Source organism: Vitis riparia, chromosome 13 (genome assembly GCF_004353265.1).
Source record: "Vitis riparia cultivar Riparia Gloire de Montpellier isolate 1030 chromosome 13, EGFV_Vit.rip_1.0, whole genome shotgun sequence".
NCBI lineage: Eukaryota > Viridiplantae > Streptophyta > Magnoliopsida > Vitales > Vitaceae > Vitis > Vitis riparia.
Genome location: NC_048443.1, coordinates 27,078,258 through 27,094,460, shown reverse-complemented (window position 1 = coordinate 27,094,460; position 16,203 = coordinate 27,078,258). Strand labels below are relative to the sequence as shown.

General features: G+C 40.1%; 5 protein-coding genes across 5 annotated transcripts; 3 read left to right on the top strand and 2 right to left on the bottom strand.

Moving 5' to 3' along the window:
• LOC117927504 (caffeoylshikimate esterase-like) lies at positions 1-2,110 on the top strand. Its single transcript, XM_034847032.1, has 8 exons — positions 1-170; positions 260-295; positions 421-547; positions 651-797; positions 937-1,067; positions 1,141-1,278; positions 1,367-1,465; positions 1,568-2,110. The coding sequence occupies exons 1-8, from the start codon at positions 168-170 to the stop codon at positions 1,856-1,858; spliced, it is 972 nt and encodes a 323-aa protein (XP_034702923.1). The 5' UTR covers positions 1-167; the 3' UTR covers positions 1,859-2,110.
• A 377-nt stretch (positions 2,111-2,487) lies between these two features.
• LOC117927502 (spliceosome-associated protein 130 A) lies at positions 2,488-8,998 on the bottom strand. Its single transcript, XM_034847031.1, has 4 exons — positions 5,594-8,998; positions 4,476-4,967; positions 3,413-3,567; positions 2,488-2,918 (listed from the first exon to the last, which is right to left on the bottom strand). The coding sequence occupies exons 1-3, from the start codon at positions 8,606-8,608 to the stop codon at positions 3,430-3,432; spliced, it is 3,645 nt and encodes a 1,214-aa protein (XP_034702922.1). The 5' UTR covers positions 8,609-8,998; the 3' UTR covers positions 2,488-2,918; positions 3,413-3,429.
• Positions 8,999-9,873: 875 nt separating this feature from the next.
• Positions 9,874-10,602, top strand: LOC117928485 (dirigent protein 16-like). The gene has a single exon (XM_034848361.1). The coding sequence runs from the start codon at positions 9,874-9,876 to the stop codon at positions 10,600-10,602; it is 729 nt and encodes a 242-aa protein (XP_034704252.1).
• Positions 10,603-11,941: 1,339 nt separating this feature from the next.
• On the top strand, positions 11,942-13,190 carry LOC117928975 (dirigent protein 24-like). Its single transcript, XM_034849139.1, has one exon. The coding sequence runs from the start codon at positions 11,956-11,958 to the stop codon at positions 13,042-13,044; it is 1,089 nt and encodes a 362-aa protein (XP_034705030.1). The 5' UTR covers positions 11,942-11,955; the 3' UTR covers positions 13,045-13,190.
• A 1,459-nt stretch (positions 13,191-14,649) lies between these two features.
• Positions 14,650-15,917, bottom strand: LOC117928805 (dirigent protein 25-like). Its single transcript, XM_034848821.1, has one exon. The coding sequence runs from the start codon at positions 15,839-15,841 to the stop codon at positions 14,789-14,791; it is 1,053 nt and encodes a 350-aa protein (XP_034704712.1). The 5' UTR covers positions 15,842-15,917; the 3' UTR covers positions 14,650-14,788.
• Positions 15,918-16,203: the final 286 nt, after the last annotated feature.

Genomic DNA, 16,203 nt, shown 5'->3' with positions numbered 1-16,203 from the left:
TCAAACGATCACCTGGTCCACCTCCTTCATCTTCTCCTTCTCCTACTCCTCTGTTTGTGGCAAGCTTTCCATTTCCGTAATTTTCTCACCCTTTCCTTTCTTCTATTACTTCCCTATTCTTTCTCTTTTCCTTATCTCAGAAAAGAGACTTCTGAGGTCCCTCTTTCATGGTAATCATCACCACTTTCTCTGTTGGCCTCTAATTTTCTCACATCTCTCATTCTGATGTTCTTTTGTTTTTGTCGGTGATTCTTTCCAGGCGGGCGAAATGAGAAATCATGTGAAGTATGAAGAGGTTAGTCAACTTGGCCTGGTTTTGGGTTGAAAAAAACTTGAGAGTTTTTTTTTTTTTTTTTTTCTTTTTCCTTTTGTTGTGTTTGGATGGTGAGAATCATGACTGAGACTTGAAAAATTATGCAGGAATATATATTGAATTCTCGAGGACTGAAGCTCTTCACATGCAGATGGTTTCCTGCAAACCAAGATCCGAAAGCCTTGATCTTCATCCTCCATGGTTATGCCATGGAGTGCAGCATCTCCATGAATGGTATGGCATCTACACCATTGAATTTCAATTTTTCTTTTTCACCATGAGAAGGAAAAGGAAAAGGAAAATTTGAATCATATGGGGATTATTGAATTGGCTTCAGATACTGGAACGAGGCTGGCAAAGGCAGGATATGCAGTTTACGGGATTGACTTTGAAGGCCATGGAAAATCATCTGGGCTTGGTGGCCTCATTTCCTGCTTTGATGATATAGTTAGTGACTGTGCTAATTATTTCTCAACCATTTGTGGTAATTAAAACCATCCTCCCGATTCAGTTCTGATTTCTCCTTTTGTTTTCTTAGCAACCAAACACACACAGAGATACATAAAAACCATTCAATTACCAACTTTTCTTGGTGGGATTTTCTTGTTTGTGAACAAAAACAGAACACAAAGATAACATAGGGAAGATGAGATATCTGTATGGAGAATCAATGGGAGGAGCAATAGCTCTGAACTTGGATAGACAAACACCAGATTATTGGGATGGCGCAGTCTTGGTTGCACCCATGTGCAAGGTATGTTTCTATTCCTGTGTTTTCATACAACAAACATAAATATTCTTAAGAATTTTTTTTTCTATGTAAAAAGATTGCAGATGATATGAAGCCAAATCCAGCGGTGATCACTGTTCTAACCATGTTGTGCAAGGTCATTCCAACCTGGAAAATGATCCCCACAGAAGATGTGGTAGAAATGGCCTTCAAAGAACCAGAAAAAAGAGCAGAGGTGTGTGTTCCCTCTAATTTATTGAATCCAATTTTGTTTGAATAATTTGATTTCACCTTCTCTCATTAATTGAATCATTAATCCACAGATACGGTCCAATCCATACTGCTACAAGGGACGAATTCGCTTGAAGACAGGCCAAGAACTTTTAAGAGTCAGCTTAGACTTGGAAAAGAATCTCCACAAGGTTGGTTCCAATTTACAAACGTTTTACTTATCGAATAAAATTTTGGTTTTGTATTTGAAGCTGGCCTTTGAAATCTAACTTGGGTGGGGGTGTTTGTAACAGATACAAATGCCTTTTCTAGTTGTTCATGGGGGAGACGACAAGGTGACGGATCCATCAACCAGCAAGCAGTTATATGAAACAGCCGCCAGCGCTGACAAGACCTTCAAGCTATATCCCGGGATGTGGCACGGCCTGACTTCTGGTGAGCCGCCTGAGAATATAGACACGGTGTTTTCGGATATTATCAACTGGTTGGATGAGAGGTCCGCCATAGGAAACTCAAGGTTGGAGAAGGAGAGAAAATCTAGGAATGATGGTTTCATCTCCAGCAAGAAGAAGATGGTTTCCTAACAGGAATATGCCAATTTGGATGTGGGGATGTATAATTTTACTAGGATTCAATTTTAGTTTGCATTTGAATAATTTAAATTTAATCCTTCATGGAAATTATGATAATATATGTAGGAAAGAAAAAAAAAAAGGATTATGACCCAGGAAAAAAAGGGACTTTGAAGCAGTTGGGTTGTTGAAATGGTGACCCAGTACGAAAGAAGAACCACTCGTTAACCATATCCAATGGAACAAAAAGTTGTCCTTTTCCTATGCTTTTCTTCCTTCAATTGACTAATAATAAGGCACCTTCAATTGACTAATAGACATGCAAACTGTTGTATAGGTATAAAGATGGATTGTAACTCACATTGGCTTATATCTTAGTTCAGTGAAAAAAAAAATGGATGGTCTGAATTTGTCAAAAATTCAATACAAAAATGACTTTTTGTGTTTAAACAAAAGATCTAAAAATAAAACTTAACAATAGACTTGCCACCCAAAAAAAAGTCCTAGTTCATACTGCATACATTCTAAACTAGGTTTATTTCTTAAACAACCCACAACCCACAACCCATGAAACATGGTAAAGCACATACAAAAAAGAGATTTCAAATCCCAACATGCAGCTGGTGAGAATTACGAAAACAGAGGATGGAGATCATGGCCATTCAATCACCTGGTTGGTTAGTAAGAAAATCTTGAACATCTATTTTCTGCAGAGGAAATGGGACAGGTAGTGTTCCAGAGAATAAGAACAGAGTATGCAGAGACGGAATCTGAGGATCAACATCAACAACAAATCCACAAAAAGAAAGACCTAATAAAATCTGTTATTGCTTAATTACAACATAAGAAATGGAAGGCTCGGCTAATGAGCTGCAGCTATTCCTTTTTTCGGGGGGTTTTCTTTCCCAGCACTTCTAGCTTTCCCAGGCGCTGATTTTTTTCCATCTGTAAATAGGTGTCTCATGGCCTTCTGATTATCTATTCTAGTGTCTAGGAACAACTAGCATGCTTCGTTTGTTAGTGCAACTCCATACGGCGTTTCTCCATTTTGAACACAAACTCAAGAGAGCACCTAAGATACAAAACCGAATTACTGATGAGTGTCCGCACAATAATAATAAAGATTCAAACTCCAAACAGTACCATTTACAGATGTGAATTGTTATTGGGTGTAACATAACAGAGGCCAAATCCAAATAATTCTTCAGGAAATGAGTCATGGGAATCCGAAAGACAGGAAAAATAGAAAAGAAGCCTAATGTATGTATGTATGAAATGCAGGGACAAAGCAACAAGCAGAGATAAATATAAAGTTATTCAAAGAAATAAAATTGCACAGATTCATGATAATTGTTTGGAGCCCTTCATGTTTAGTTCCAATAAAATAGACAGATCTTAGCTAAAAATATAGGATCATGCAAAGAAACATCAAGAAATTTATTCCAGTACCCATGAGAGGCTTGTGGGAATCACCTCACCATGATCTTTTAGAGGAATCATAAAATAAAAGAAAATGATCCAGGTGAAAAGGGCATGTCCAAGTTGCTGGGGTAGGAAATGATGTACCTTTGAACTGATACTTCTCAAATGATCTTATTTCGAACTTCTTCAAGTTTCTTCAGTATCTCCCCTGGAGTTCTGTCCAATTCATCTGCAATTTTTCTCTGCAAATCCAGAGGCAGTGTAGGAAACTGCTCACATAGATCCCCATCAATCACATCCTGCAGGGTGATTCCACAAAGTATTAAGTTGGGGCTATTACCAACTAAAACTACTGACTCAAAAAATTCAAGCCCCTAAGTGGGAAAAATTAAAATATTTCTATATTCAGCATAAATAGAAAGAACATGATTCATGTTGCTTATCACCAAGCATTTTAAATAAGAAAATGCTATCATAAGTAGTAGCAGCAGCAACAATGGTAGTAGATGTGTTCAGTCCTGGTCAACAGTGCACAAATGGAGCTTGTCTTAGCCCACAATTGCAGGTTAATCAAATGCCTAAATGCACTTTAGGGGTCTTAGGACATTCCATTAATCCCAATCATTCGATGCCACCCATAGTATCTGAAGGGATGAAATTGTTTGTTCTTCTACTTTAAAGTGGAGTAATTATTTCAAATGAAATTGCAGTTTTGTAGAATTCACACACAAAATGATGATAAGATGCATAACAGTTGCTATTTCTTTATCCTCTTCCACCACCTCCCTCCCAAAGAAAATCAATTTAATCAATAGACTCATTCATTTTAAACATCATGCTATAAATGTATATGTATATGTACATATGCATGTATGAAGAGTCTGTATATTTCAACATATCAATTCACACCCTCATAGAATTAAGAGCACTAATCCAAAAGCAAGGCCTAAGCTGCAAGCTTAGCAGCTTAGCTGAAATTGCCTAACTTTAGACTCTTGAAAACCCAAAGAGAAAGTAAAATCAAAAGTCTCAGCACCCTGATAGATCCCAGTCCAGGGTTCTTGTCGAATAAACAACTCCCCACTAAAAACAAAAAATAAAATGAAAAGAGAAAAGAGAAAAATAATGTAATTTATAGTAGGTCTATGGTGACTTGGCAATGTGAAAAATGTGTGCATTTGAGGGGACAATGAAGCAAAGAGTTCACCTTAACAGGAAAATAAGCAGATCTGTAAGCCATGTGATCTCTTCCACACAGAGGTGGGTGTTCCTGTCTCATATGCATCTCCAAGTGAGAAAAGAAGTCAACATCATCCCGAGAGGTGAACGCAAGCAACGCCCCTAAGCTCCCCATCACTGTCCCATAGATGATGCACTCTCCACCACCTGGTATTAGAGATGCCTTCTGCAAGCATGTGACCACATCACCAACATGGAACTGTACTATCTCCTCTACCTTGTTGGGAGCACCATTCAGCTTCCCCTGCTCCCACTTTATCTTCCCACCAGTGGGATCTTCTTCAACCTCATCCGATACATCTTGAGGCAACCTCACAAAATAGATATTCCCAAACTTGTCGGCTCCTGCCATGGTGTCAAAATCTATGTGGTAAGATGCTGTCAGCCATCTTGGAACACTATCATCAGCAAATATATACAGTTGATTTTCATCCCGTCTATACTTGCAATAATGGAATGACTGCAAAATGACATCAAGATTTACAGTCAGTAAGTTCATTAAAGGGGAAAAGTGTACTAATGAAAGGGATAAAACAAAGGCCTATGCAAGCATCTCACTTTTTGACACATTCCAGAATATAAAAGGTATTGACCTATAAAATTATGGAATCAATAGAAAATAACTACATGGTTGAGGATTATGAAATCAGATGATTTTGGGCAATATTACTTTTCAAACTCTTCTGACAAAATGCCAAATGATCTATTATTCAAATAAATGCACAGCCATTCAACCATATGATGATCTATTCTCCCGTTATTGAAAAAAGGCGACATTTGTCTTCCTTTTCCATAGGACTCTTCCAAACCCAAAAAGGAAAAAAATAAAATAAAATGAGGTGCTTGGCAGCCAAAATCTGTGAATTCATCAATTCAGACAGGTCCAAACTTCGCCAGAAGGACTTCTACTGACCAGCAGATCACACAGAAGATAGTTGCTCTGATTAGAGGAAAACGAATCTATTCCCCTGACAACCCAAGACAAACCACAACCACCCCCCCACAATGCAATCACATAAATATACATTCCAAAAGAGATAAATGATAATCCAAAAAATTTAGATGTAACTTTCTTAGCGCACATACCTCTTGAATGTCGCCTACATAAATTCTGTCCCGATAAGTGTGAATAGAGACTATTGTATTTGGAAACAGCTTATTCTCACATTTCCTGAGCAATCTTCTTTTCCCCAAATCATATAATCTGAGCACAGATCCTATTCCAGCAAGTAATCTTCCCTGGAACTGGCATAAAGCAAGAGGAACACCTTCCACTTGTGTCTTGTGCAATAATTCAAGGGATTTCCCATCTTCCAAAAACCTATAAATATGAATATAACCCGCATCAAAAGATCTTTTGGGCCAAAACTGCAGTGACTTTGCTGTACCGACAGCTAAAAGAGTTCCATACTCTTTATCATGGAAATTCACAGTGCATATGCTAAATGCAGCCTCATTATCCTGAAGCTCCAGCAGACAAGTTGTGGTTGCTGTCCTAGGATCAAGAATTCTGATGCAAGAAACCCACTTGTCAGACTCTGCCTTTGGATAACCATACTGCTCATCAGAGAGGGGATCATCCTTATCTTCATCGTCACCACCATTCTCCATCTGCTCCACATTACCGTTCCCGTTCTCCCCCATTCCAGCAGCCTCAAAGCATTCCTTTTTAGCGGCTTCACGCTCTTCTGCTGCAAATGCTCCTTGATCACTCTCAATAACTACCAATAATTTTCGCTTGGGTTGAAGAACAAACTTTCTCGGTGTATACCTTAAAGGAATCACAGTTTCATTAAATGTTTCACCCAATCTTTCAATAGTAAAGACCCTCAGCGCATCCCCGGCAACAGCAACCACACCTTCAGCACACTGATCAGATGAAAATGAGGCAGCAAATTCAAGTGTCTCATAAGAAAGTGGTGTCAACAGAAAATGCCCTTGGTGAATATAACCAAGCCAAGGGCGGCTTGACAAGCATAGCATTGCACGTCGGCCTCTCACAATAACAGAGAATAGCTTTGGGGCTCTCAGTCCTAAGAATCGGGAACGAGCATCAGAGAGCTGACCTGTCACCATATCTACCACTGTTCTGAACAGAACACCATTCTGCAAACCAGCATTAAGGAAAAGACTAGCAGGGTGATCAGCACCATCCTCACCACCTACTGATGCCTGAACCTCAAGAAAGAGAAGAGATTCTGGAGGAGAAGAAACACTTTGCACACTCAAAATCTGCATACAGTCATCAGGATCCAAAGACAAGATACGAATAGTGTTGTCATATGATCCGACTGCGAGAAAACGAGATCTCTGTCTTCCTTCAGGAACCGGGGCAATGTCCAAACAAGCCACATCTCCAGACATTTCATGCTTCTCAACCTCCATCAACTGACCAGTCATATCCACCTCAAAATATATAAGCTCCCCTCCACTCAGGGCAATAACCACTTGAAGCCTATTGGAACCAACTTTAACGATTGTCCTCTTTCCAGGAGTTCTCCACTCATTAATACGCCCATCTTCCCTTATATGTCGGATACCACTAGGGTGAACTTGCATCAAGGAATCATCACCTATCAAAGAAACAGCAAGGGATGGTGTAGTATCAAGAAACCCACTATCACTTACTTCTTCAACTGTTTCACCAATTGAAAGCACAAGAGTAGCATTTGCAAACGAAACAACAATATATGCATCAAACTCATCATTGACATTCTTTTTCACTGTCCAAACTGCACTTGGGACACCAGGAAGCTGTGAGACAGCCATCTCACTGATGGCCAAACCTGGCCTCAGAATCCGTATAGATGAACGTGGACCCCTCCCACAAAGTGCAAATATTTGAGGAGTTTCTTCCTCGAAGAGATTTGAGACTTTCATGTCCATTATTGGCATCAAGCTCTCAACTTGGTCTATCCTAACAAGGTTCTTAAGTCCTCTAGGCTGGAAAAACACAGGCTGGAAACCCTCTTCTGTTTCCATCAATGAAGCCGATGAAGATTCCACATCAGCATCATCCCCTATCGCCTGAAATTGATACAAGCCATGGTTTCCAAACTCTGATGCGGCAAATAAAAACCCAGATTTCAGAACACACATTGAAGATGTAACTGGGATTGTATCAAAATACTTAATCTTCAACTCCGAGATGCGGTCATTCTCATGTTCCAGAGTAACCTTAAAAACATCTCCATATTCTGTCTGCAAAAGAAAGAAGAACATCGACTTCTGCCTATGTGTTGCAGCAGAAACTATAAGCACCCCACGTTCTGCAGGTAAATCTGCCCGCCTAGGTATGACAGCTCGTACATCTGGGTGACCCTGGTTCTTATAAATCACAAAATTTTCAGCACACACAAGAACACCACTTGGTCCATCCCCACCCCCAGGAACTGTAACAAGCATATTTGCTCCATTATCAACCTGCTCCGACCATTTCCTAGACACATGGTTAAGCCCAAGATCAAGCTCATAAAAAGTAAGGTGTTTCTGGGCCTCACTTGCTGCCTGTCCAGTCGAATCCTGATCCGCCTCAGAGTAATCCAACTCAATTGCAGCAAATATTGGGTTATCAAAACCACAATCAACCCCAGTAATCGAATACACTATAGTATGCGACTTATGAGCCTCCAAGGGCGACGATATGGTCAACCTCGCCACTGTATCTCGATTCAACACATAAACAAGTTTTTGTTTCTCACAAGCTCCAATCATAACAGCACGACCCTTTGGGTCTATTGCCAAATACTGCCCCGGAACAATTCGCCTACAGCCCGATTTCCCGAAAGTTTCTTGGTGAATTTTATCGAAAACGTTCTTCTCTTTGTTGTATTCAAGAATTACAATTCGACCAGAATCAGACCCAACAACGATATAGTCCTTTTGAGACCCGGTTAGCCTAAACTGAGCTAAAGACCTAATGGCACCAAAAATCTCAACAGAGAGAATCGTTTGGATCTTACCGTTTTCGTCAGGGCGCAAAAGGTCGAGAACTTTGCCTCTGGCAACAACAATTTCTTGGGACTTTCCACCGGAGAAGTTGCCATTAATCGCACAAACTATACCTGTGGCTTGCTGTAGCGTAAGACTGTAGAGATACATAGCTCAAAACGGCGACGAGCGCTGTCAATACAATAGGGTTTCGACAAAATGCTAACAACGAAACGAAGGTTTGGAGGAACGAACAAAAAACAAAGAGAGAGAACAACCAAATCTTGACAAAAATGGGAAGAAAAAAAACACTAGTGTTTTTGGAAAAGCGAAGAAGGGGCTTAAGGAGAATGTGAGAGATGATGGAAACAAGATTAGGTTGATAGTGGTTCAAAGTGGGAAATTAGGGTTTTGGAATTAGAGTTTCTGGGAGTGATCTGAAATAGTACGGTGGGTTTAGGGTTTAGAAGGGAGAGACGAGAGCGGAGATGCAGAAACGAGGGTGGGCTGCGTATTAACCCTAGCAAGCTATTTGCGGACAACCCGCGCCAACATCTGAGTTAGACCCCCCTCTGTGTGTTTTCTTTTCGAATTTATTATTCATTCGTTTATTATTATTGTCATTATTTATTTTATTATTTTTATAAACTCTCAAGTGCAACAAAGTTAATTTTTTAATAATTCTCTCTTTTTCTTTTTCTTTTTTCTTTTTTTAAATATATTAATTATGTTAAGTAATATATGTATAAAACAAAATTTGAACCATAAAATATTTTTATTAATATTTCATATCGAGAATTAGAATGTCTTTAATACTATTTTTTTCTTAAAGTGTTTTTAGTTGATATATTTAGGAAAAGTGAGTTTTAATTTAAAATATATGAAAAAAAAATCTCAAAATTTTTAAATGATATTATCTTCATCTATCTAAAAATAATTTAAAATATATATATATATTTTTTAATCAATTATCTAACTATTATGACATCTGAAATACTTAACACCCTTTGTGTTATTTTTAATCCTTGAAAATTTTGAAAAAAATGCAAACAAAAGAAAATAAAGAATAAGAAAATAAAAAAAAGATTTAAAACCCATAAATTATTTATATTCAAATTCATTTACGCCTTTTTTTTTTTTATTTTATCTTTTCCTCTTTTCTTAGATTGAATTTAGAGTGTATTTAATAATGATTTTATGAAGTGTTTCTAGTTTTTTAAACACTTAAAATTTTAAAATGTTTTATCTTTAAGTATAAAAAAAAACTACAAACACTCCCTAAAATCACTTAAAAATATTTTACTTTCAAGGTTTCAAACAAATGATGCATAACTATCAAATACCAAACCAACCACCCCAACTCAGACCAACTCCCCTGCTCTCATTCCCCTTAAATCAACAAACTAGTAGCCAAAACACAAGCAAATTCTTTCACAATGGCCAAGCTGATCATCTCCATCCTAGGCCTGCCCTGGTTGCTCATATTCATGGCCATCATCAACCATTCATCCTCAGCTCGAACCCTAGGCAATCCACCACCCCCAACCCACCATAAACCTCACCCCACCACCACTTTCTTCATGCAAAATCTGCTCACCAAAACTAAGCCCTTGTGGAGGCCAGCCACCACTAAGGTCAATCATCAGCTGCCCTTCCCAAAACCAGTAGGCTTTTTTCCTCCTAATGGAGGTATCCCTCTACCAGAGCCTAGCCCCAATGCTCCAGCTACTGGTTTGCCTACTCAAACACTCGATTTATCGGGTATTAGTTTATCTTTCCCAGCTATAGCTACTCTTCAGGAGTTGGAGTTTGGGACAGTGCTGATAATTGATGAGGACTTGTTTGAAGGCACGGCAGTTACGCCGTCGTCGTTGCTTGGAAAAGCACAAGGGGTGTATGTTGCAAGCTCAGAAGATGGAAGCAGCCATATGATGGCGATGACAACGACTTTTGCTGGGGGCGAGTTTAAGGACAGCTTGAGATTTTTTGGGGTGTTGAGGACTGATGTTCCGGAGTCTCATATTGCCATCATTGGAGGTACTGGCAAGTATGATGGTGCCAATGGCTATACCACGGTTAAGGCTGTAACTGCAGGCCTCAATGCTTCTGCAGAAGGAAGTGAAGGAGCAAGCAAACCCCTTTTATTCAATGTTTATCTCAGTTGAGAGGGCCTTGTTCTCGTGTAGAATCATAACAATGTATCAGGAATATGAGCCCCCCTTTTTTTTCTCTCTTTTTGTGAGTTCAATGTAAAGATTTTGATAAGATTAAGGCTGATAATGACTTAGTAATATTTGAATCAAGTTCATAAGAGATCAATTCTGGATTCTGTCCCAATTGATACACGATTGGCCTTCTGTGAAATGAAGCTTTTTGCTAGAATCTATACTGAATTGATATGGTAATTGTATTCACCAAAAAATGAAGGCTAATACACCAATCATATTCTTAACTAGCTGATGAATAAACCGAAACATAACTGATGTGAAGATGGAGTAAATGACCTGCTGTCAACAAAACTAATATTGTTGATTTTTTACAGATTAGCATTACCTCTTATGAATTGGTTTTAAGCTATGGGCCTTTGACTGTCTTTGAGCATAGTTTTATCTAATGATATTGCTACATTTGAAGGAGAATTTTGACAGGTCATGTTATTCGAGGCTGTCGAATTGGCTTCTGCATTTCCTCATCTGAATCTGCTGAGCCAATATGATAATTCCCAAAGAGGCTTAAGGAAAATGGTGAATCACTTCAAAATAATGACACGAAATAACAGATTAGAATCACTTCAATTCTAAAGGTGACTTCTCCTAGATGTCAAGTTTATGGAGAAGGCAACAAAGAAATTTGTTTCAGGTTCATAGAAAACAGATCAGAAATGGAATGAAAACCAAAATGTACTGTCTACTTTGAATAAATCTTTTGTTGGGGATTATTTAGACCTCAGATACATTACTGTTTCTATAATATATATTTGAAGATAAAATCACAGTTGAGGTTTGAGGGGCCATGTGCCACATCCACTGAGTGACAAAGGGGCCACCATTTTCATTAGGTAGGGAAAATGTCTTAATGCTTTGAAGTGGTTTTTTTTTTCATAAGGAAAAAAGGGTGGCAGAGAAACTCTGTTTTTCAATATCTGATGCCTGTTTTCTATGTTCTGAAAACAAAAACATATCCAACAAAGGGACCATTGTGATTGACTCTAGACAAAATACCAAGAGCCCATTGAGATAATGCCAAATTTTCAGGTTGTGGTCAAGAGCTTATCATGTTCATACATTCATATAGGAGTTGGTTTTCTCAACCAAACACATCATACCAGAAAGGGCATGTAAAGCAACTCCAACTCACTAGCCCCGCTTCCCAACACATCATACAAGAAAGGGCAAGTAAAACAACTCCAACTCACTAGCCCCACTTCCCATTAGAGACTCCTGAAACTATATAAATACAGAGTGTCTGCTCTCTTCCCCAACAATAGAACCCTCCCAAATCTGATCTCTTCACAAAAAATGGCTACCAGACCTTGCTTACTCTCCAAGACTATCATCCACCTCTTGCTGCTAGCCATCACTCTTGGACATGTCAGCTCGGCCCGGATCCTAGATGAGGTAGATCCACAACCACCAGTCATCCCTGATCCACCTGAAGCAGATGACTCTCCGGCAATTGTGCCCGGTGTGGCACCGGTACTGGCTCCCACAAACACCTTACCAAGTGGCCAAATCCCGGCTACTGCCAGCAGCCCCACAGAGGCTGATGATGAACCACCACTACCTGAAGCAGACGCACCTGATGCTGTGCCGGTTGATGTGGCGCCTGTGGCGGGTCCAGTTGCTGCATTGCCAAGTGGACCGGCCCCGGTTGCTGCCACTAGCGCCACTACGGGAAATGCTGTCCCACCAAACCCTCCATTTTCCTTCTTTATGCATGATATCCTTGGTGGATCACACCCTTCAGCTAGGGTGGTCAGTGGGATCACAGCCAACACCCAAATCAATGGCCTCCCTTTCTCCAAGGCCAATGGTGGCGTCTTCCCAATCAATGGCGGAGTTCCACTGCTTAATGGCAACAATGGCGTCATTAACAACAACAACATACCATTCCTCACAGGCCTCAACGGTGGACAAACCAGCACAATAATTCAAAACAATGGCAACAACAACCCAGTCAACGGTGGCAGCAACCAACCCTTTGTCACTGCCGGGCAGCTCCCGGCGGGAGCCACCCTTCAGAAGGTTATGTTCGGAACGATTACAGTGATAGACGATGAGCTAACTGAAGGCCATGAGCTTGGGTCTGCTGTGGTTGGGAGAGCACAGGGGTTCTACTTAGCTAGCTCTCTAGATGGTGGCAGCCACACGATGGCCTTGACCGTGTTGCTCCATGGCGGCGATCATCATCAAGAAGAGGATACCATTAGCTTTTTCGGGGTCCATCGCACTGCCTCACCTGTGTCTCATATTGCAGTCGTTGGTGGAACTGGTGAGTATGAGAATGCAAAAGGGTATGCCACCATTGAGAGCCTTCATCAGGAAGATCAACATACGACCGATGGAGTGGAAACAGTCATCCAGTTCAATGTTTACCTTTCTCACTAGTGCGCTATCTTCTCAACCAAACTTGATATATACACTATCTGACTAGTGTGTGTAAGAGTTCCAGTATTATTTTACTTGATGTACCTTCAGCAATCAATGTTTAAATGCGCCTGCTAAAGAAATCTATGATTCAATGAGAGTATTATCCTTTAATGGCATTAAATATTGGTTCAAAAAGTCCAAGAACTTAACCTTAAACAAATTAACTAAGCCCAAGACCAAACAAACAGGAAACAAAACAAAACTAGAGTAGGGAACTTATCGGATTATTTGGCTGAGACGTGACAATGTACTGACCTTAAAGTAAATCTGCCCTCCTCGAATATCAACATTAGTGTAGAAGGGAATCACAATTAGCAGATCCGTCCTCCTTGAATATCAACTTCGGTACAGAAGGGAACCGCAGTTACAAAACATCTCGAAGTATAAATGAGACTCTTAACGGATGCTAGAATGAGGCAAGACTACTACTTCCCTCTCCAAGAGTCCAAGAGGTTAAAGAAGTAGGAAGATGCATAAAAGGCAAAAGGTTCAAACGTCAGATTGACACCTTTTTGCTTTTTCTCTTATATACACACTGACATGCTCTTCCATCATTAAAAACACTGGGATCCCTTTAGCTCTTATTGAAAGTTCTGGGTAATGGCATCTCTTGGAACCAAACTAATGGTGAGGATAACATTGGAGGAAAATTGTAACTGGGAAAATGAGTTTTGAAGATGCATCAAATAGAAGCCAAGAATCTCTGCTTTGGGGGTTTTATTAAAATAAAAATGATAACCTCAGGAAGGGAAAATTGAAAGGCACATGGTGAAACAGAGGGTTGGGCATAAGATGGTGTTCTTCTATTATCTTTAAGTACATTGCTTAAGCCTTCAAATATTGTCTGTTCAAGTTTTACATATTCTTGTTTCTTTGTATTCTTCGTTAAAAATCACAGGTATTAATCTCTTCTAAGTTTCAATCTCTGTCAATTCTAACTGGTGGACAAAACATCTGCTGCACCTTTGATGGGAGTAGCAGACCTGATCCCTTGGATCCTTGATCTATTGTGACGGAGAGGCTGTTAAAACCCTAATAGGTATAAAGCCAGTAGTTATCAGCATACTTTTTAAAATCTTCCCAAGAATCCAGCCAATCCAATTTTTCAGAAACCAAAAGAATGCAAATTTGCAAATGAGAAAGCCTACACATGGATATCAAGAGAGGTATATTGGGGCATTCAATGAGACAAGCTAGAACTTAGAAGTTGAACATTAGAACATGAGATACAGCATATGGAAATCAGGATTGAGGAACAGCTTCACTAATATTTCTTTCAGATGTTAATAAGTCATAATACAGGCAGAACAGAATATGTATTATTTTTGCTTTGCACCCATGAAGACTGATAAAGCTGAGTGAGGAAAGTGAGATCTTAAGTTAAAAGAGCAGACAGTCCATAGTTCATATGCACTTCCTCAGCTTCATTTTTCTTGCAATTCAAATGTGATTTAGGTGGATTACTTCTTTAGCATTTTATGAAATTTAATTTCTTACTTAAGTGATTAATGGATATTAGTCCATCTCCTAAGTTTCATTCAGGAAATTAATTGGGCCAGCAAATTTATGGAAACAAATTGGAAACCATTCCATTTTTCTGGATTCATAAACAAACCAAACCTTGCCCTGTAAAGAGATTAGTTGGTAAACTCCATCTCTGGTACAGAGATTTCAACAAACTTGAAGATCCATATACAACATATTAGTAGGTAACATAAACAGTGAACTCGAGCAGTGTCTCTACACCATCAGTTGTGGCTTGCTGATGCGTTGGGGGGATGGTCTTGACTGTTGCAAATCCCTTTGCATTAACATACTTCCCAGTTCCGCCCATAATGGCCAGTTGAGACTCTGAGACAGCAGTTCTATGAACCCCAAAGAAGCTAAGGCTATCAGCATAGCTTCCACTCTGGAACATGGCTGTAACTGCCATTGTCTGACTAGTACCATCCTCAGAACTTGCAACATAGAATCCTTGTGCCTTCCCCACTGAACCAGATCCGAGCTCATGCCCTTCAGTTAGCTCGTCGTCTATCACTGTCATGGTCCCAAACATGAGCTTCTGAAGGCTGGAACCTGCAAGGTACTGACCCCCATTTCCAACTGGTAGTCCATTGCCACCATTGAACAAGTTGTTGCCGTTGTTTGGAATCACAGTAGGTGTAATTCCACTAAGGCCAGTGAGGAATGGAATGTTGTTGTTGTTTATAAGTCCACTGTTACCGCTATTGAGGGGTACCCCATTGTTTACTGGGAGGAGTGCCCCATTTGGCTTGGCAAAAGGGACCTGACCATTGACTGCTGGGTTGGTAACAATCCCAGTCACAGCTCGAGCTGAGGGGTTCGACCCACCTAATATGTCGTGCATAAAGAAGGACAAGGGATGGTCATCGTGAGCCATGCCACCACTAGTAGCTGCCACTGCACCAGGGTTTGGCTGTGCCGCCACACCAGGGTTTGGCTGTACTGCTGCCCCAGGGTTTGGCTGTGCCGCTGCCCCAGGGTTTGGCTGTGCCACTGCAGGTGTAGCAGCTGCAGCCACACCAGGGTTTGGTTGTGCCACTGCAGGTGTAGAGATTGGAGCTACACCAGCAACAGGTTGCTGAACTGAATTGGATGCCCCTGAGAGGGAAGTGGGCAACTCTGGTTGCTCCTCAAGAACTCGAGCCGAGGTAGAGAAAGCAATGGTGACAGTGAGGAGCAGTAGGTAGGCTACAGCCTTGGCTGAAAACGAAACGAGTTTTTGAACTGCCATTTGAGAGGACAAGAAGATGAGGAGAGTTAAGAAGATTTCTTTGCTACTGATGATGGATTGGAGGGTCTGTAAGGGAGAATATATATATATACCTTAAACTTTGGACAGGAGCCTGATGAGATGGAGTAGGTTCTTGTATTTCGTTAGTGTTTTGGTTGGAACACCTAAACCTGTATTCAATTGTCGAAAGTGGATGAAGAGGAACAGTTGGGTTAGGGATCACAGAGCGTATACCACATGTTCAACTTACACCTAAAAGTCCTGCAACAAGTTCCAGTATTGATGTTTCATCAACAATGAAGAGAAAAAGGTCATATTCTTTCACTTCTAAGTCATTTTAACATAGCTTTCACGACATTTCC

Bases quoted from the DNA above. Each gene is read 5' to 3' on its own strand.
- LOC117927504 (XM_034847032.1), top strand. The intron at 548-650 runs GTATGGCATCTA...AATTGGCTTCAG, and splicing joins GTGCAGCATCTCCATGAATG to ATACTGGAACGAGGCTGGCA. The intron at 1,466-1,567 runs GTTGGTTCCAAT...TGTTTGTAACAG, and splicing joins TGGAAAAGAATCTCCACAAG to ATACAAATGCCTTTTCTAGT.
- LOC117927502 (XM_034847031.1), bottom strand. From the start codon at position 8,608: ATGTATCTCTACAGTCTTACGCTACAGCAAGCCACAGGTATAGTTTGT. The intron at 4,968-5,593 runs GTATGTGCGCTA...GTCATTTTGCAG, and splicing joins ATGTAGGCGACATTCAAGAG to TCATTCCATTATTGCAAGTA. The intron at 3,568-4,475 runs GTGAACTCTTTG...ATCACCCTGCAG, and splicing joins CTGCTTATTTTCCTGTTAAG to GATGTGATTGATGGGGATCT.
- LOC117928485 (XM_034848361.1), top strand. From the start codon at position 9,874: ATGGCCAAGCTGATCATCTCCATCCTAGGCCTGCCCTGGTTGCTCATA.
- LOC117928975 (XM_034849139.1), top strand. From the start codon at position 11,956: ATGGCTACCAGACCTTGCTTACTCTCCAAGACTATCATCCACCTCTTG.
- LOC117928805 (XM_034848821.1), bottom strand. From the start codon at position 15,841: ATGGCAGTTCAAAAACTCGTTTCGTTTTCAGCCAAGGCTGTAGCCTAC.